Source organism: Sparus aurata, chromosome 7 (assembly GCF_900880675.1).
Source record: "Sparus aurata chromosome 7, fSpaAur1.1, whole genome shotgun sequence".
NCBI lineage: Eukaryota > Metazoa > Chordata > Actinopteri > Spariformes > Sparidae > Sparus > Sparus aurata.
Window position 1 is genome coordinate 2,776,595 of NC_044193.1, and position 21,560 is coordinate 2,798,154.

General features: G+C 43.6%; 1 protein-coding gene across 1 annotated transcript in view; it reads left to right on the top strand.

Moving 5' to 3' along the window:
- The window catches only part of LOC115585723 (nucleolar protein 4-like), a 35,968-nt gene extending 14,867 nt beyond the window's left edge, over window positions 1-21,101 (top strand). Inside the window, exons 2-3 of the mRNA XM_030424331.1 lie at window positions 17,711-17,863; window positions 20,919-21,101. Coding sequence (XP_030280191.1) covers window positions 17,711-17,863; window positions 20,919-21,101 — 336 coding nt within the window. The remainder of the gene's footprint in view (window positions 1-17,710; window positions 17,864-20,918) is intronic.
- Window positions 21,102-21,560: the final 459 nt, after the last annotated feature.

Below are 21,560 nucleotides of genomic sequence, written 5' to 3' on the forward strand. Positions count from 1 at the left end.
TTTCTGCAAAGGATTTTCAGAAGGTTTGTGTCTGAGCTTTTCTTTTGGGGTGAAAACAGAGAAAATAGCTGCTGATTGGCGAAGTGTTGGAGCGGTAGGAGGGACTCCTCGGCTGCTGAAGGCGCTGGTACATTTTATTTGGGTCAGAGACGATGATAGATTCGATGTAAAGCCGGGTTATCGTCGCTGCTGGATAAAGTACAAAAGGATCTTCAGTTTGTAACAGTGCTGGTATTTTTTTTTTTTTTAGCAACACGTACACACACAGCGTATATTTTCAGACCGCCGTCGGCTCACTTCCCCCCTCGGTGATCTCCTGTTGCCATGGTGAACAGCTCGTTTGGCCGCAGCGATGGTGGAAAAGAAATTAACACCAGTCTTAATTAGACTGCAAGGCTTCAATTTCCACCTTCGTCCCTCCAGCCTCCTCCTCCTCCTCCTCCTCCTCCTCCTTCTCCTCCTCCCCTGACCTTCTCCTCCCTCTCATCACTCCCCTCTCCCACCTGAAAGGCAGCCTGGCATATTAACACCAGCCATCAGGCATAATTAATGAGACCAGTCAGTCACAGTTGGCCCTCAGAGATTATGAACAGTTCCAACTTCCAAAATGATACACTCTGTTCCCGCTTCATGTAATTACGTGTTATGTAAAAAGACGTCTGAGAGAATCGACGCTTTTAGTCATTTTAAAGTTTAATCTCTTGCTGTTCTTTCTAAAAAAAAAAAAGTTGAAAGATTAAAGAAACATTTGATCCAGTATGAAGTTGTTTGTATGCAGTAAGTGTTTTACTGTTAAACTGCCTCAGTGTCAGATCAGCTGCTGTCACTGCTGCCAGGCTCAGGAGGAACAGTGGGTCGCTCAGTGATTGGAAGGTTGTTGGTTCAAACCCCTGAAGTGCCCCTGGACGAGATATTGAACCCCTTATTCCTCCTGATGGCTGTTCTGTCAGCGTGCGACTGTGTGCATGAACGGCTGCGACCCAATCGCCAGAATAAATGTTAAGCTGAGTACGTTTCTGCAAAAACGAACGTTTAAGTGTAAAACTGAACGTTTCGTTTGTTGAATTTTCTGTTTCTGTTTCATCGCGTCGCTGTGGTCGCCGTGTAAAAGCATAATTACGACGAAAGAGGAACTTTTAAGATTCATTTTTTCTTTGGGTCAAACTCATTTTCAATGGGAGTGCTACGGGCACTTTTATGATAGCATCAAAATCTCTATTTTTAAAACAGTAAGAAGTCTCGACACAACATGAAACTTTGCTGGTAGTATCACCAGGGTCTCTACACATGAACACGAGCATTGAGAACATTGTTTGTGTACACAGAGTTTACTAAAAAGAAGGTTTTTGAACAACTCACGTAAGCAGTAGCTTGTTCCGCTCGCCGCCGTCCTGCCAGTGGAGAAGTGTCGATCTCAGAATGTGACGTAACCTGGAGGACAGTTAAGGTGGAACGCTCCTAAAGCTTAGTTCCATATAAATGCAGGATAATTTGTTGTTTTGTCGTTAGCGAAAAAATATATTGACCACTAGGGGATCGACACTTTCTCTCTGCCATGACGGCGGCGAGCGGAACAAGCTACTGCTAACGTGAGTTGTTCAAAAACCTTCTTTTTAGTAAACTCTGTGTACACAAACAATGTTCTCAATGCTCGTGTTCATGTGTAGAGACCCTGGTGATACTACCAGCAAAGTTTCATGTTGTGTCGGGACTTCTTAGTGTTTTAAAAATAGAGATTTTGAAGCTATCGTAAAAGTGCCCGTAGCACTCCCATTGAAAATGAGTTTGACCTGAAAACGACAATATGTTAAATCTTAAAAGTGCCTCTTTTGTCTTAATTATGCTTTTACATTAAAGTTTGACTCATATTCAATCACAAATAAAGCCTTGGTTGCTTTTTGGCGAGAGTTTCACTTTAAGACACATAAACCACCTCGTGAGTGTCAGAAAACATCACGGTTTGGCTTAAATACCTATTTTGGTCGCCACAATCACTGATGGAGATATCAGCGGCGTCCTACAAAGATCCAGCAGTGAGACTGGAAATGCGGTCGGCTGTTTTTCAGCCTTGTCGGCCTCTTTGCGTTAGATTTACCTTTCATTGTTTCAGCTCCTTTCAGCCTCAACACTCGAATTAATTCTTTTTCTCCAGCCGACTTCTCAGCTGCTGTCGCTGCTCACAGACCGGCTGACGCTGCTGTCACACCTCTACACATCAGCTGACTCTATTCTTCACTCTCCAACTGTTCAAATACTTCAGCTGACATTTCGATTGTCAGCTGAAACCACCTGCATCTTTCATTTCTCACTACTCAGTCCACCTGCCCCCTCCTTTTCTCAGCTTTTACACTTTCACTGCTTTTATACAAACCGATAACCTCAGTGGTGGTCACCTGGTTCCAGGGTTTGACGTCACCGCTGCTTTTTGAGTTTTGATTTGTTGACGGTGTTTGCACATGAAGGTTTGAGCATCAGCGGGTACAAACAGTAGATTTCTCAGACTTTAACATCAGTATCAGATCTTTGTATTCTTGTAGTCAATCAGAGCATCCAAATGATTAAAGAGATATTCCGGTGTAAGTTTAATCCATGGTCTAAATCACCGTGAAACTGTGTTAGACTCCCTCTCCAGAGATCAAGTTAGCAGACCGCTAATTTACGGAGTTTTATCAACCTCAGAAACGACCGCACGACAACAATACACTGCAGTAAATGGATCCAAATATAAACCGCCACCAAAAAGCCACAAATAATGCTCAGAACAGCACCAAACTTCAGCAACAGTACAAATAGGTCTCAGCACATAGTCCGGGGCATCTAACCTCCGCTAGCTTAGCTGGATTTCTACTGTGAAGCTAAAAACAGAGTTCAACTCTCCTCCATCAGCTTCCGGGTCGGGGAAGTCCCGACGCGACGATTACCGAGTGCAGTTAGAAATGCTCAATTCCGTTCTTTTCCCTGTCCGCTCTCGATAATAACTGTTATAAACTGGCAGGTAAGACACATATGAACTTTGATTGCTTTTCCATGGAGTCATAATCATACATTTTCATCCATGAGCCGCGGAACTCTACTGCACTCGGTAATCGACTCGTCGGGACTTCCCGTCAACAGGAAGCTGCTGCAGAAGAGTGGTAAATTTAGTCAGCTTTTCAGTAGAAATCCAGCTAAGCTAGCGGAGGTTAGATGCCCCGGACTATGTGCTGAGACCCTATTTGTACTGTTGCTGAAGTTTGGTGCTGTTCTGAGCATTATTTGTGGCTTTTTGGTGGCGGTTTATATTTGGATCCATTTACTGCAGTGTATTGTTGTCGTGCGGTCGTTTCTGAGGTTGATAAAACTCCGTAAATTAGCGGTCTGCTAACTTGATCTCTCGAGAGGGAGTCTAACACAGTTTCATGGTGTGTTAGACCATGGATTAAACTTACACCGGAATATCCCTTTAATAAAACATTAAATTCTTCTTGATTTATGTGAATTCACAGTGAGCTCCGGGGACAGAGTGTGGTTCAGACTGTCTTATAGAAGATGCAGCGACAAAAGGATGAACACAATTTAGTGTGTGTCCTGTCTGAGGCCACATTGTTGCTGCTTCGCTGTTTCGTCCATGTGATCTAAAACTTATTGATAAATCGTGTTGGTTATATGGTTTATGTTGATGAGAGACTGTGTGAGGCTGAATTCAGGCAGCTTAGGAGCGACAGTCCTTCTGTTTTATGGTCTGATCGGCACTCAGATTTCAAGTGGTTTTCCCGTCATTCCCCGTGTTGCATATCTTTGTCACACACAGTGAAGCGAGAGGATCAGAGAAACAGAAACATGTCGCAGCAGCAGGAGTGCAGTCGTCCCTGATTACCTGCAGCAACAGCTGACAGATAACCTGTGAGCAGGAACAGCTTCCGTGCTGCAGGTGTTTAGACGCTCCGGCGCGTCCTCGTCGTTGCTGATCACATGTTTTCAGTACGACAGAGCGGAATGATTTTAAACAGCCGTGAACACCTCCTGTGCATGTGTGAGCGTGAGTGTTAGACTCTGATCGGTGCGAGCTGTTTGTTTTTGTACTTTCTGTCCCGCAGCAGACGGCCGGTCGTCTGCGGCGTTACTGTGGTTTCTGTACTCGTGTCAGTCTGAGATGTGACTGCTCTCAGCGAGGTGTCTGCTGACAGTATGTTCTGATAAGATCCACCATGTGTCCTCGCTCGTGGATACATCTACAGTTTTCTCTTTGGCTACACAAATATCCTGAAACACTTTTCAAACAAGTCAAACGCCGTCAAATCTCACCGACCGGTGTTTTTATTAGTCAGAATCCTTTGCAGCTTAATCTGAGAGGATTTCTGTTTAAACCGTATAGTTTTAGGAAGCAGGAAAGCCCCACGTGTCAGTCATAAAATGAATTATGTCTGAATTTCATTTATCTGCGTTGGTTTCAGTGCGCTGGTTATCGTTCACGCCGGCTCATTGTTGCACTGTCACGTCTTACTGGGGCTCTTGAATAGAAGGAGCCAGCGTTGATAACACCTGAGCTTTTCCTGTCATGTGAAGTGAAATGTGTGCGCTGGAAGAAGAAACAGGCACATTAAAGTGAACGTTTCCTGCAGAATTAGCGACTGTGCAGGAGGTCTGTGTGCCATCGCGTTATTCACAGCAGCAGGTGTGTGGACGAGGCTGGTTGTTACTGAGGTAGACGATCTAAATGATACAAACTGAGGTGGAGCTGAGTGACATCAGCACCGCGTACAGACGTGTTTAAATCAACGACATTTACAAGAGAGTTCACACAACAATCAGAGCAGCTACAGTCATCGAACGGATCCAACAATAGAAATTAAAACGGCTCTATTCTTCTTCTTCTTCTTCTTCTTCTTCTTCTTCTTTTTCTTCTTCCTCTTCTCCGTCTTGCTCTTGTTGTTGTTGTTGTTGTTCTTTTTCTTCCTCTCGTTCTTCTTCTTCTTCTTCTGCTCGTTGTTGTTGTTCTTCTTATTTTTCTTCTTCTCCTTCTTCTCCTTATTGTTGTTGTTGTTGTTGTTCTTCTTCTTTTTCTTCTTCTCCTTCTTGTTGTCATTTTTGTTCTTCTTTTTCTCGTGGTTGTTGTTGTTGTTGTTCTTCTTCTTCTTCTTCTTCTCCTTGTTGTTTTTCTTTTTCTTTTTCTTGTTGTTGTTGTTGTTGTTCTTCTTGTTCTTCTCCTTGTTGTTGTTGTTGTTTTTGTTCTTCTTCTCCTCCTCGTTGTTGTTGTTCTTCTTCTCCTCCTTGTTGTTGTTGTTGTTCTTCTTCTTCTCCTCCTTGTTGTTGTTGTTGTTCTTCTTGTTCTTTAAATAGAAACACGGCTACAATAAAAGCTTACCTGATGCTATGCTCTCTTTCATTCCACTCTCAGTCACTCAGTCATCAGAAGCTTCAAACAGCCTCAGACACAAACCGTCTCCTGGGAGGTTCGTTCATTATAACAGAGAATTATTTCACAACAGAAAGAGTCTTTCAGGTGGAAACGTCTACAAAGTGACTTGTTGAGACATATTTTTGTGCAGTGAAATGAGTTTCCTGCCGTTGAGGAAGACACCGCTGTGAACTGTGAAGCGAAGGACGGTTCATTGTGTCGTCAGCATGAATACAATGTGTGTGTGTGTGTGTGTGTGTGTGTGTGTGTGTGTGTGTGTGTGTGTGTGTGTGTTTGTAGGTTGGGGTTAGCTGTTTCTTTTCTTCTTCCACATCAGACATTAAGGTTTCTCCCTCTCATCACGGTGGTCTCCTCTTTATGTCTGAAAATAGAGTTTTTTATCAGGATTCACCTGTTCCGCCTGTTTTTAAGGGAGGGGGAGTTAATTTTCCTGCTTCAGACCCGGCTGGTGTCTGGAGGGAGAAGAAGGAGGAGGAGGAGGAGGAGGAGGAGGAGGAGGAGGGAGATGTTCATGTGGGACAACGGGCTTCTCATTATCACCTCCTCCCCCTTTTTCCTTCTCCGTTCTTCTACCTCCCCTCCTCCAAAACACACATCCCTCCCTGCAGCATCCCTCCTCCTCCATTCTCACCGTCTCCCCACAGGCGACCCCCCAACCTCTCCTCCTCCTCCTCTTCTCCTTGTCTCTCCCTATTCCTCCCCTCCCTGCTCAGCCTCTCATCCCCCCCCTCCGAACCCTTCCTCGTTTCCCACAATGCCCCTTTCTCTGCCCTGCTGCCATCACTGCTGGATAATTAGCTCAGTGTCCTCAAGTGTGTGTGTGTTGTGTTCTGTGTGTGTGTGTGTGTGTTTGCAGCCATCATAACATCATCAAACTCAACCTTAGTGCAATCATCATTATCATTATCAGCATGATAATAATGATCATTAACATGTTCACCGTCGCTGTTATGTTTAGCTCGTCGCGTCAGCAAAAATGTCGTTCTAAACTTTTTATATCTCTAAACGTCGTTGATCAGATCGATCGGTGGAGCTGAGAACAGATCAATCACGTTCTCTCTGTCGTGCTTCCTTCTGATTAACGTGACGACGAGGAGCTTTCAGTTTTTAGTAATATAACAGAATCACTGTGGACGATTGTTGTCATTTAAGCGATTATTAAAGATTTGATCAAACGAAAACGAATTGCCAATTATTCTGATAATCACTTAATAGTTTAAGTCATTTTTCAGGCAAAAACGTCAAACCTTCACATGTTCCAGCTTCTTAAATGTGAGAATTTGTTGCTTTTTTGTCATTTCTGACAGTAAATGAAGAGTCTTTGGGTTTCTGGACTGTTGAACTGTTGGTACAGTTTCTTTTGGATGTTTTATATTTTACACTAAACAAAAAACAAATGATTCTGAAAATAATCACCAATTTATTCGACAGTGAAAATCTCCAAATATCGCCCGTCTGCAGCTGCATAAGAACTAAACATGTCGTCCAGGACAGAGACAAAATAAAGGTTAAAAAATGGGAGAAACAAATCAAATATAAATGCTTCCACGCATCAGGACTCACTGAATGTTTTGCCGAGTATGAAAATGATTTGAATAAAATGCTGAAGTCTTCACAGTTTCTCACCTCTGGAAGATTTTAGACTCTCAGCATCTCTGTAACACTTCATCTGTCTTCATCTCTATTCACTGACGTCTGTGTGTCTTTTGTTACATCAGGCTTTGTATGTTTGTGTGTCTCCGATTACCTGATTAAAATAAAGGTTGCATATATAAATGTTCTCTTGTTTCTCTTGAAGGATGTCGACTTCCAGACACTTGGCAAAAAGTACTGAAGTTGTTTCTGGAGGTTAATCGAGGCCTGATTTCATATTACGAGACTTTATGTTGGTTTATTACTTTTGATTATCACACATCTGTAAATGCAACTTTTAAACAAATGGTTCAAACAAATTCACAGCTTTTTACAGCGTGTGGAAGCAGTGAAATCTTCCTCGGTATCATTCAGGTGGACGATAAACGTCTGTAGAAATCCAGTCTCACCTTCAGTGTTTTGAGTAAAGCTTGTCTACATGTGTCTGACGTGAGTAAAGTCTACTTGCACATTTTTGTTGCGTACAGTCATCAGAAACGTGTCTTCATCGCCCTCGTCAGGTTAATATTGCAGTCCATATGTTCATTAAGGTCACAAAGACTGGATGTTTACCCCGGCATGCCTTCTCCTTTAAACACGAGCACACCTATTGTCCTGACCTTTAGACCGAACTGAGGAGGAGGAGGAGTGGGAGATGAGAATGAGGGATGAAGACGAGATGAAAGGAAAGGAAGGACCATGTGGGCAGAAGAGGAGAGAGAGAGAGAGAGAGAGGGAGGGAGAGGGAGAGGTCAAGTGGAGATGGAAGATGTGCAGCATCTGGGCAGGAGTGTTTGGACTGTGGTGTCAAATCCTCCGGAGGGAGATGGAGACGCAGCAGAGATGATGGATGGATAGATTGAGTGAGAGAGAGAGAGAGAAGCAGGTCACAGTGAGCAGGATGGATGGATGGATGGACGGATGGATGGAGGGAGGAGAGGGGAGGTGGAGGAGGGGATGAGGGGAAGTGTGTTGGTTTGTGTCACGGCCCATTTAGCTGCTGCCTGCTGCTGAATGTGAAGACTGAAGGCTGGATTATCATCGACTGTCGCTCTGAAAACCTCACAGTCGTTTTTCTCCATCAGGCTGTAGTTTCTCTTCCTGCTCCGTCTCTGTTCACACCCACATCAGCACCGCATGGAAAACTGCAGCTGCCTCCTTCATTACAACGAGAGTTACAGTTCAAATTCACGATTCTCCGTCGCTATACGTGAACAAACTCCCATCTAGCAACACGCTGAAAGTGGCGAGTTACTCGCCTTCCCTCACGCAACACAAAGTCCAAGACAAATTTTTGTTTTACAGGGGACCATAAATGCATCCTGGGATCAGTGATTAGACGATTGTGATTAGCATAATGAAATTAAACCAAGCCAGAGCCTTTTTTTCCTCCCTCTGTACCAGAATGAGGACTGGTGCAGCCAGACTTTTTGTAGGATACGAAACACAGCTCATTAGATGTACAGTGGCAGCTTGAAGAAACCCAGAACGGATGTTGGTTGAAAGTGTTTAACTGCGAATGTTTTCGTTCTCGGGTTGCAAACCCCAGGCTGCTTCTGAGTGTAAATCTGCAGCGAGCGTCCTTCTGTTGGAACTGAACCACGGAGGTTGTCACAGACATTTTCCAACATGGAGTTCCTCTGTGTTTTCATAAAGTCAGTCTGGGCGAAACACACCACGCTCATTGTCATTTGACGTTGTTCATCATGTGTTGTGGCCTCAAATGTTCCTGATATGACACGTGTATGAATTATTGAACAGTGACCGGGCTGATCGGTGCTCTGCTGCTGCTGCTGCTGCTGCTGCCGGTCGTCCCGTGTTTTATTCCTGCACGGCGTTCTGGTTCCTCGGGGCTGAAGTGAAGTGTGTCTCTGCCTCCTTTTGTGTGTGTTTATGTTAGTCAGCATGTGTGTGTTACCCAGTGTGTGCACTCATAATGTGTGTATCAGAGAGTGTGTGAGTGTGTGTGTTTGTGTGCATATTTGTGTCTGCACATATCTGTACTGTATGTGTGTAGCGGTCGTGATGCAGGTTGGCTGCTGCTGCTCGAGGCTCGACACACACTTTATCCTTCTGTGTGTGTGTGTGTGTGTGTGTGTGTGTGTGTGTGTCCCAGTCTATTGGTTGAAGAGGGGTGGAAGAGAAGGAGGATGAAGAGCAGGGGGGGGGGGGGTGGTGGTGGAGAGAGGATGTGGAGGGGGCAGTTAGCTTTCACTGAATGGACCCCATGTGTATCCTAGCAACAGGCTGGTTTGGAAATGGGATGGCGCGATGAGGAGAGGGAGAGAGCCCACAAAAAAAACAGAGGAAATGAGAGAGAGAAAGAGAGAGAGAGAGAGAGAGGCTGCTAATAATGTGTGGATGGAGGCAGCGGAGGTGCAGCAGGTCAGCGGAGAGATGGAGGGTCAGATAGAAAAAAGCTTCGGCTCCATGTTGTGGAAACAGAATCGATCTGGATGAAGGTGCTCGGGGCTCACGCTGTCGGGAAGATGTTACACAAACAGCTGAAATAAAATAAGAGAACGGAAAATGTTTCTGTTTGCAACAAAATCAAGCTAAATAAATGTGTGAAGAAAGTAAAGTACTCAGATTGTGATACATTTTTTTAAGGACAGGAGTGTGTGGTGCAATAAGAGATATTTGTTTTTAGTCAACATGTTATTTATTAAATTACTCACCACTGCTCAAATTATATGTTACATGGATGTGCAGGAAAAATTCAGACATATCACCAATCAAAGTGAAACTCTCGCCTAAATGCAACCGAGGCTTTTTTTGTGAATGTACTCGAGTCAAACCTTCGTGTAAAAGCATAATTACGATGAAAGAGGCACTTTTATGATTGACTGTAATTTCCTTTTTTGTGTCAAACTCATTTTCAATGGGAGTGCTACGGACACTTTTACGATAACATCAAAATCTCTATTTTTAAAACAGTAAGAAGTCTCGACACAACATGAAACTTTGCTGGTAGCATCACCAGGGTCTCTACACATGAACACGAGCATTGAGAACATTGTTTGTGTACACAGAGTTTACTAAAAAGAAGGTTTTTGAACAACTCACGTTAGCAGTAGCTTGTTCCGCTCGCCGCCGTCCTGCCAGTGGAGAAGTGTCGATCTCAGAATGTGACGTAACCTGGAGGACAGTTAAGGTGGAACTACTGTCTTCCAGCAACAACTATCCACGCCAGATCTCACGTGACTTTTCCGGCTTTTTATTTTAATATTGTTTCTTATATGAGGCTCCTTTTTCAACTTCAAGGTCAATATTGTTTTTCGCTAACGACAAAACAACAAATTATCCTGCATTTATATGGAACTAAGCTTTAGGAGCGTTCCACCTTAACTGTCCTCCAGGTTACGTCACATTCTGAGATCGACACTTCTCCACTGGCAGGACGGCGGCGAGCGGAACAAGCTACTGCTAACATGAGTTGTTCAAAAACCTTCTTTTTAGTAAACTCTGAGTACACAAACAATGTTCTCAATGCTCGTGTTCATGTGTAGAGACCCTGGTGATACTACCAGCAAAGTTTCATGTTGTGTCGAGACTTCTTACTGTTTTAAACATAGAGATTTTGATGCTATCGTAAAAGTGCCCGTAGCACTCCCATTGAAAATGAGTTTGACCCGACCGAAAATACAGTAAATCTTAAAAGTTCCTCTTTCATCGTAATTATGCTTTTACACGAAGGTTTGACTCGGGTACATTCACAAAAAAAGCCTCGGTTGCATTTTGTCGAGAGTTTCACTTTAAACAATCAAGTGAAACACTAAAATATCTCTAACTCACTTTGAGTGGTGTCAGATAATTTCTCTAAAGTGTTGAATTAATATTTATTGTAACCCTCGATGCACAGATATTAAAATTATGGGCTAATAACAATTTGTCCGACAGCTGATGCCATTTATTTTTTTCTCCCTTTTGTGTGGAGGAAACAAAGAAATCTCTTTATGGGAGAAATAATTGAACTATTTAAAGACATTCAGTGAATGAACACAAATTCAATCATACATGTGTTTTAAAACGGCCTTCAGTATGACCTTCTTTCTCATGAAAGATGTTTTCTTCTTTTTGAGAAATAACGGCATCGACAGTCTTTTTATCCCGCTGCACAGCTCTCAACTCAACAAGGACACTTTCCTTTACACAGCCAAACAAAAACATTCTTAATATGATTAAATGCAAATGAAATATAAGAGAAACATCTGAATAGATGTGTTGTCCTTCGACTTGCCTCCCTGATCCGTTTTTCTCCAGAACCTCCTCAACATGAGCGTCAAGCGCTGCGTCTGATCAGAGCTGGTTCACACATTGTTTCCTCCAGTAGAAGTACTGATTGAACTGCTGTAATCCACTAAAAGTAATAGATTACAGGCTCTGACATGTACTCAGAGTATCAGAGTAAAAAGTCTCCCTCTGAAGGACATTTGTGCTCAAAGCTAACTGAAGCTCACGTCATATTAATAGAATTCAAAGACTATTAAAGTTAAAGGTAGAATCAGTAGGATTTGTCCCAGCTGTTCCTGAACGCACCACAAAGACAGTTGATTGTTGAGTCTCATTCCCAGGACGTCAAATAGACACATGTTGGGTTGGTAAAGCGTCCCGAGCAGCAACAAAGAGAGAAAATCAGAAACTCTCTGCAGATACGAGACACTAACACGCCTTTTCTCCACATTCCAGTCTCCCTCTCTGTCTGTTTACGCCTTCTTACGGCTTTTACGTCTTTGTCTCGTCTCGCTGCGTCTGCCGTGCGTGATGTGCTCTGATGAATAATCCATAATTCACCTCAGATGCATCAAACTACACTAACGAGGCTGTTCTGAAGCTGTGAGGAGGAGAAAGTTCACATGTAGAGAGGAGAAGTCAGAAGATGTCAGAACACGTCACTGGAATATCTTGCAAACTGCGAGCTGATGTTTGTGTTAAACTTCCACGTGCCGTCATTTTATTTCACTTGTATTTGTCGATGGACTGATATGTGGGCCTGATCTGGTGTTAGACCAATAAATGAGTTTTATTCCTTCAACTTCTCAATAAGTATTATTTTGAAAGTTAAGGAGTTGTCTCAGTGCAAGTTTTTATCAGAAGTAAATAATTTCACACACTTATAAATATAAATATAATTGATATTAAACACGCGGAGTGTTAATTCATTTAATCAGCTCTTTGCTCACAGAGTGATTCATTAAGTGCTTTTCTTTCTGTCTTCAGTTTAATTTGCTCCTACTGAAGATATTTAAATCTAAATACAGTAAATATAATAGCTGAACTGTTTCCAGTGGTGGATTGATCCACATCTGGGGCTCTGGTGAGTGTGTGAGCTGGTGTGTGTGTCGGTCGAGTCCAGATAAACTCCAGTGTGTGTTGATGATGACGGGAACATGTCATCCAGCGCAGCAGGGAGGCTCACAGGCACGTCAGTAGGATTATCTCATTGTTGGCTCTGACATGCAGAATATTGCCTGTCATATCTTGTAATTTGCACTCACAGCGTTCATAAACTGTCGCCGATTTCCATAAAGAAATATAATGATTTAAACATCGACGTCGACACTGTAAAACCGGCTGACTTGACGAGAGGAAATAAGATGGAGAAATACCTCGTTGTGTCTTCAAACTGTGGCACGAGACCTGAAAATGGGTCATGGGTCTGCTGCTGGTGAGCAGATAAGAGCAGCAGATATGTTTTAATGAGTCGGACCCCCAGAGAGAGAGACGCCCGTCTCACTGCGTCTCTGTAGGAAACAAAAGCCTAAAAATAGTCGAGTTTTCAACGTTTTATTGGATCGTTCTTTGTCGTGGCTGCACAGGACGGACATGTGTGTACACACAGCCTGCAGCCCTGTGTGTGTGTGTGTGTGTGTGTTTACTGTGTTTATTTGTATGTTCACTCAAGTGTGTCCTGCAGACGGGCAGCTCTGCCCTCGCACCTCTCTCTCTCTCTCCTCTCTGACTTTGACCCTTCTGCTCGGCCAGTGGGAAGTGGGGGGTTGTGTGTTTACAGTGTGTGTGTGTGTGTGTGTGTCCGATGCATGCTGTGCTGTCCTGTCTGCTGTGCCTTAAGGTGTCCCCTTAACACACACGCCCACACACACACACACACACACACACACACACACACACACCCCAGCCCTGTGGCCCACATAGATGTGTGTGTGTGCATGCTGTCACATAAGCTACAGTCCTGGGCCGGTGATGTGCCCTACAACTGTAAGGAGGTGGGGGAGGTCCAGTGTGTGTGTGTGTGTGTGTGTGTGTGTGTGTGTGTAACTGACTCTCTGTATGTTTGTCTCCAGCGCTGGTTTTACTGCGTGATATTCAGTTTTTATGTGTGTGAGTTGGTTTGTACGTCACATTGGGTCCCAGTATCAGGGACAACGAGCATGGGAGCAGACAGTGGAGGACAAACATGTCCTCTCTTCCCATCCCTCCCCTCGGTTCTTTGTGTGTTCCCGTGTGTGTGTGTGTGTGTTGCAGTGTGTGTGTGTGTGTGTGTGTGTGTGTATCCTGGAGCTGTGCTGTGTGGTGGCCCGGCCCTCCTGCGATGTGCCACGGAGAGGGAAAGGGCACCGCTGGTCTGGCACGCTGTAAACACTCATCATCAGTGAAATGAGCCGACGGGATCCTGTGAGAGCTTCTGTGTCACAGTCTGAAGAATAAAAAACACGGGAGTGTAATTCATACTATTCAACGATGTGTCACACTTTATAAAACCTTCATTAAGTCAGGAGGAAGCCGAGTGACGGGATCATTAACCTTTAGATCCACGTTTGTGTCCGTGGAAAGTTTGCCGTTGTTTCATTCACGCTTCAGAAATAGAAATTTTTAACACAATCACATCTATTACAACCCTGTGTACGTGCATAATCACCATGGCAACAGATTAAAACCTGTCAGGCGTCTTTGACATTACCTGCCGTCACTGTGTGAATTAAAATAACAGTTATTTTTAAAACACGTCTCCTCCGCTGTTTGCCATCGAGAAGAAGAGATGACATCATATTCTCCTCCCACGACTTTTATAGTTTCTATTAAAGTTCGATTTAGTCAGTAAACTCTGTCAGAACCGAGACTTTGTTGCCTTGAGGTCGCTGCTCAGGGCTGACAGAAGTCCTGCCGCCTCCTCCACATGTTGACATACAAAAGAATATCATTTCATTCAGTATCAGTCGTTGTTTTGAGGGTCGTTGGTGTTTTAATAGTGCAGATATTTGTAACTTGTGACTGATAAACACACAGAATCCCTCAAATGTTGTTACAGAACAGTCGTGACAGAAATATGTAACAGAGGCAGCTTATTTTACACATTAAGTTTATTTCTTTTGCATTTTAATCTCTTTGGAAAGTTTTCACATTTGGTGCGTATCGAACAACATATATGTGAAAATCTGTGATATGCGAGTATCAGCAAATAAATATATGAGTCTGTTTCTTATTCTAATTGTTTGTTTGTGATGCTGCCCTTCAAAATCAAACCTGCACGTTTGTTATCAATGTATATTTCATGCAAACAAACTCATTTCTTGGTTCTTAAAACGATTCATTGGTGTTTGAATCACTTCCAGCATGAATAAATGAGTGTGATTATGGGGTTGTTTGGAGGAAAGACGACAGGAATATTGCTGGATACCAATATTTGACTATTCCGATATTTCGGTTTCTAATATTCATCCCTTAATTTTTTTGTCATTGCAGCATCTGCCACATATTGATTTCCATTTGAACTCTTGGTTAATTTTGCCTACTTATGCCATTATTTTGCAGCTTGTAACTGAACCTGGTTCAGTACCACATTGATTCGTATTGTGTTGGCCATGAATAACAAGCTGCCTCCACACGTAGCTCACATGCTAAAAGTCCTGGCTGGTGAGAAGAGTATGAAAGAGAACAGAAGAGAAAGAGAGATTAGAAGTTTGTGAGTAAATAAACTGAGAGTTACCTAGAAATGAAGTGCTGAAATGAGAAAAACATCTCTCCTCCCTCTCTCGACTGTAGCTTTGAATATTCGCTGTTAATTACTACCAAACATCGTAGTAGCATCATTAGCAGTGTTAGCCGAGGCGGCTGAGCGGACACAGAAACAAACCAAACACATAGACTCTAGATTAAAATCCTCCGCGGACGTCTCCGTGCCATTGAGACAGTTTGACTGACAGGTCATGAAATGTGGAAACATTCAAGATAACTAACAGAAACGTGTTTGATTCTGTTTTAACAACAAGTCGTCCGCCCGGAGCTGAAACACTGATGGTAGTTAGAGTCTGTGTTTATAGTCAGCTGAATCCTGCAGGAGGGTGAGTTCTGTTTCACCTGCATCACCTGCATCACCTGCTTCACCTGCATCACCTGCATCACCTGCATCACCACCTTCCTCCTCCACCTCTTTGTGTCCTTTGTTCCTCCTTTGTCTCCTCAAAGACTCGTCTCCTCTCCTCTCTCCCATCTTCTTTACACATTTCCTCTTTTTCACTCCTCCTTCCTGCTCCCACTGATGGCAGTCAGCAGTCAGTAACCATCCCACCGTCCTCCTCCTCCCCCACCTCCTCCTCCCCCACCGTCCTCCTCCTCCTCCTCCTCCTCCTCCTCCCCCACCTCCTCCTCCCTCTCCTCCTCCTCCTCCTCCTCCCCCACCTCCTCCTCCTCCTCCCCCTCCTCCTCCCTCTCCTCCCCCTCCACTGCTTTGCCTGGCAGTTGTAATGGCATTGGGGATGGGTGGGGGTAGGTGGAGGATGGGGGGGTGGGCACATTAGAAACATCCCCTCTGTGATAAGCTGCAGCTGGTTACCATGGCAACGCTTATTACAGTACCTGCACCCTGAGTTGGGGGGGGGGGGGGGGGGGGGGGGGGGGGTGCAATGGGGGCGGGGAGAGAAAGATGGAGAGCAGAGTGGTAGCGGGTCAAGAGTGTGTCATGATTGTGTGTGTGTTTGGATGTGCAACAGTGTGTGTGTGTGTGTGTGTGGGTGTGTGTGTGTGTGTGTGTGTGTGTGTGTCTCAAGGCTTCAGTTCATTGGCTCTTCATTAGATGCTCTACATCTGGTAAAGGCCGTGCTGGGAACATTTCTTAAGGATAATGAGGAGAGAGAGGGAGACACACATTGTCGTGCCACCTACACACACACACACACACACACACACACACACACACACACACACACACACACACACCTGTCACCCGGATCCCCCTCACACAGACAGGTGGGCAGGCCTCCAACACAGCTCACACATGTAACAGGTTGTGTCACGTGACATGAGATATTCATACACACGAAGAAGAAACTGAGCACTGAGAAAATGTTGTTTTCAAGCAGAGAAACCACAGAAGAAGAGAAATACTGCACCACAGATTCTTTATCCTGTGAGCGACTGTGCTGTGTGTGTGTGTGTGTGTGTGTGTCCCAATTATTGTCAGAAACTCTCCTCTGCACACACACACACACACACACACACACCTGCCAGATCACCTCTTATTGGTTACCATGGTAGTAGCAGGCCTCACCATGTGCTACAAGTTTGCAGCTGGGGAGAAGGTGTGCGTGTGTGTGTGTGTGTGTGTGTGTTTGTGTGTGTGTGTGTGTGTGTGTGTGTGTGTGCACCACCTGTTGTTGTCCCCTAACACCGGGCAGGTAGTGAAGCCCTCCTCCCTCCGATCCGTCCCTCTGGTGGTCGTCATCTCTCTGCTCGCTCTTTTTCTTTGTCTGAAAAAACATCCAGACTCTTTTTCTCTCCGTCCTCTCGAGTCCTTTTATTTTCCAGAGGTGCACCTCACGCTCCCAAAGCCTTGTGGGAAAAAAAGGGTGGTTCCCAAGACTTCCTGATATTCCCAGATCTCTGACTGTGTGTGTGTGTGTGTGTGTGTGTTGCAGCTGCAGAGGGAGCGCTCTGTCCTCTGGGACGTTTGGTTAACACACAGCAGGTGTAGACGTCTTTGTCTAATTCCAGCCTGTCATTTAAGTATAATTCTACATCATTAATTTATCTCACACCATTAAACATCGTTCATTACTTTAAATATGCAGCTGAAGACAGACAGTCGAGGTTTCTGCACAGAGCTGCACAACTCCCTTCATTTAGATAACGCTCATATTGCACATCGATTACTTTTACAATGTTTATTTAAGCTACTTGACTTTGCAGCGCTTATTTTATAATTTCTCGTAGCGTGTTTATTAGGAAATCATTGAACTAGATATTTAATTTCAATCACCAAAATCAAAAGCTGCGTCGGCCTTTCTCCCAGTGTTTCTGTCTGTAGCTGCGTGTCTGCAGGAAGGTAATACGTCACAGCTAACGTAGCGTAGCTTAGCATAGCCTAGCTTCAAGACACTTATTCTTTATGCATGAAGACGATCAGCTGACCGGTGACTGAGGAAACTCAAAAAGCCTGAGATGTTTCACAGATCCTTCATTGCTTTTGTTTGGGGAAGAGGCATCGCTCTGGACAGTAAATGTGCTGGGGGGTAAATGTGCTGTAGCAGAATATTTGGTATGTTATTTTATCTGTTTTAAATGATTCACATGCAACAAGTCCTCTCGTCTAAAGACTGTGATGTTTCGAACATGTCCGTCCGGATGAATCGATTCTCTCTGGCTGTTTTTGACACTCTGTGAATTTGACTTTGTGTGTTTTTAGCGTAAAGATGTTCACAGTGTGTCCTCGTCTGTCTCCAGTGTGTGGACAGCGTGTCGGGCGTGGACTCGTCCCTGAAGCGCGTGGCGGTGGTGGAGGATTTCTTCGACATCATCTACGCCATGCACGTGGAGATCAGCACGGATCCCGGCAAGGCCCCGAAACACGCCGGCCAGAAGAAAACCTACAAAGCTGTAAGAAAAGTTTCTCCGTCTTGTTTTTTTTTTGGATTTAAAGACGTGGTTGTTTCTGTCTCCTCTGACTCTGACTCACCTCCACCACGCTGAGTGAACTCACTCTTTCATAACTTGTGTCGTCGGTTGCTTCACTCTCCTTTCTCTCTCTCTTTTTCTCTCTTCCTCTTCTTTTGGGCTTCATTCCTCTTTTACCGTCTCTGACAGAAAAAGAAGAGTCTTTGTCTTCTTCGTCACGCTGGTGTAGTTTCAGTTTCAGATCGGATTCGTCTGAATCTCTCTGAAGACACATCCAGTCAGTGGAACTTTGTGTTTTGATCAGTTTGTTTAAAGCTGGATTCATCAATATATTCATCAGTTGATGCACAGAAAATGTATTGGAAACTATTTTCAAGTCCTCAATTAAGAAAACTGACCAAACATTCTCCTTCCAGCTTCTCATTTGTGAGGATTAACAACTTCTGTCTTTTTATCTTTGAGTTTTGAACAGTCAGTTCGTGCAGCTAATAATTAATGTCACTGTCGTTTAATCTGTCAACTTCTTTTCTTGATTAATCGATTAGTTTTCTGTCTTTTAAATGTCAGAAAATAGTGATAAAAGACCACTGAGACCAAGAAGACGTCCCACAAATGTCAAATGTTTTGTCCACAACCCAAATATATTCAGTTTACTGTCATAGAGGAAGAAAGAAACCAGAAAATATCACATGAAGGAAACCTTTTTTTCTGAAAAAATCACAATCATTTTGCCAGTTAACGTAATAAGTGACAGCTAAATGATTAATTGTTTGATAGCTATGTGGACCAAATAAGAAATTTGAATTTAATTAAATCACCTGAAGCTTTAAGAAAATGGTGATTTGCATGTTTCACTCTTTCAGGACGGATTATTGACAAAAAGGAGGGAATTAACTTGTAACTAATGTTATCAAATAAATGTGGACAAGAGGAAATATGAAGTCGCAGTCAACGGAAATACTCAAGTAAAATACCCCCAAATTCTACTTAAGTACAGTATTTGAGTTACTTTCCTCACAGTTTATTCTAAATGATGACTCTCAGATTTAGATTTGTACTGCAGGTGATCGGTTCATCAGTCTCATCGATTGATAATAATCAGTATCGGCCCCTTAAATTAAACACATCGGTCAGTCCTGATCGAACGGTTGTGACCTGACTGAGAATAAAATCTGCAGATTAATCGTGTAGTAAAAATAATTACCCTACTTTAAACAAACGTTTCCATATATATAGGTCAGAGAAATGTGTGTGTTCGATGTGTGTGAAAGTGGGCCGGCCTCGTTATCAGAATCACCGTGAATCAGTTCAACCTTCATTCTTCTTTTTTTTCTCTGTTTCGTCTCGCTCTCCTTTAACGTCCGCTGCGTGAATTCCCCGGACACGGACGCCGTCCTCATCCTAAAAACAATTCTGACCTCAAACCGTAAAAACCAGATAAATGTTTAAACCTGTGGAGACTCTGATGGAGGCTGGTGATGGAGACAAGTTAAAGTAAATCCAGTTGTGCTGCTGCAGCCTGAACTTGTCCATTCTGGTGTCTCAGCTGCTGACACTGCCCTCTTCTGGTGAAACGGAGGAAGTACGTCCTCTCCAGATTTATCTCTGCAGAGGGTGAAAGCTGCGACTTCTTCTTTATTTCCTTTTTTCTGACATTTCCTCGACTCGTTTATCTGCCGCGGTGATCTGAGCGTCTTCGTCTGTTCAAAACATTTCATTCACTCTTGTGCACGGACGAGGTTCGATCCGGCAAACTGTCCTCTACGTTCCTCAATAAACACACACTGTATATACACACACACACACACACTGTATACACACACACACACTGTATATACAGTGCAGTTAAAGCCAGGAGCTGGCTCACCATGCTGCATAGTTTCAGGTCTGAGTGCCACCAAAGGCTGCGAGTGACATTTGCCTTTGCTTTACCCCCTCCTTCCAAAACACACACACACACACACACACACACACACACACACACACACACACAGCATCCCCCATCCGTCCACGCTGGCTTCCATCCTCCGTCCCTTCCTCCTCCTTCTCTTCCTCTTCTTCCTCTTTTGTGTCTTTGTGCGTCTCTTCCAGAATAAATGTTTGATTAATTCATGCGCACATTCGAACACGCCCACAAATTTATAGACTTCATATCCTCCGTGCATCTTAAACACTTTGAGTCCATTTAAAACAGGCTCCAGGCGCTTTTTTTTATTTTTTTATTTGATGAAATTTAGACAGCATGACCTGAAATATAGAGTTTTACTGATATTAAGATGATAATAATAATGATAAGTTGTTTATGTCTGTTTTGTATGCTGACAGAGGAGATGATGGTGCAGATAGAAAGAAGAGACGTGAGACGTTTCATTTTGTACCACCAAGTTTATTGTTAGCAAAATTATAAATGTAAAGCAGTGACTGTCCATCACACATGTCGGCAGTCAGACTGAAAATCCACGACACAGTTTGTTCCACATTAGAAGCATCACAACAATAAAAAATGTGTGTTTGTGTTTATATTCTGTGTATTTAAGAATATCGGCCGACACATCAATATCTGACTTTTCTAATCCAAAAATCCGTTATCGATTATTTTATTGTGTCTCAGATATTAAATCCATTTATTCCACTGTTCTGAATATTCCAACTCTTGATTTTCTGATTCTGTAACTTCTTCTTTACATTTCTAATAATGCTGTTTGCAGCTGACTGTTTATTGATTAGTAGCTAGTGCTTCAATGAAGGTGCAGCAGATTTGAACCGTTCCTGGTTTGACTTTGAATCGCTGCGTACTCCAAACAAACATGATGATTTAATATAATACGTGAATTTCAATGATTATGAATTGTGGAAACCAGAGTAAATGTGGATCCAGCAGCTCTGTCTGCAGTCTGCCTCCATCCAGACTCCACCGTCAGACAACTCAGAGGCTCTTTTTCTCGTTTGTGCTTTCAGAGAGTAGAAAACAGTTTGAACATCCTCTCTCTCTCTCTCTCTCTGTCTGTGTTGGTGTCTCTCTCTCTCTCTGTCTCAGATAGCGGAGACGTACGCCTTCCTGCCCAGGGAGGCGGTGACTCGTTTCCTGATGAGCTGTGGAGAGTGTCAGAAGAGGATGCACATCAGCACCGCCGGACAGGACTGCAAAGGTACCAAACACAACACCGCAGCACATGTCCGAGTCCGAGTCCGAGTCTGGCCCGGTCTGATCTCACTCTGAACCAAAGGACCTTGACCGTGACATCCTCCTGTCAGTGGGATCACAATGAAAGACGTGATCTGTTCTCAGTCTCATCAACAATATTTGGGGGGGGCGTGGCCTCAGTCGGTCAGGATGTTATCAGACCTGTCAATCATTTAGGAGAACCAATCAGTAGTTAATCAACTCTCTGAAGTGTGGTCTTTTTATTTTCTGGAGGCGTTTCTTCATCAGACGTAGATATGTTTGGTGTGTTTCTCCCATAGACTTCAATACACCTGTCACCACAGTCTGGAACCAGAGACAGATTCAGTGACGGATGAGAATCAGAATTTCCTGATTTAAATTTCCAACTTTTGACCTCCAGGTGTTTCTGTTGCACGCCAAACACACACACACACACACACACACACACACACACACAAAATGTCTGACTGTAACAAAATCATTTACAGTTATTTTTTGAAATGCATCGAAATA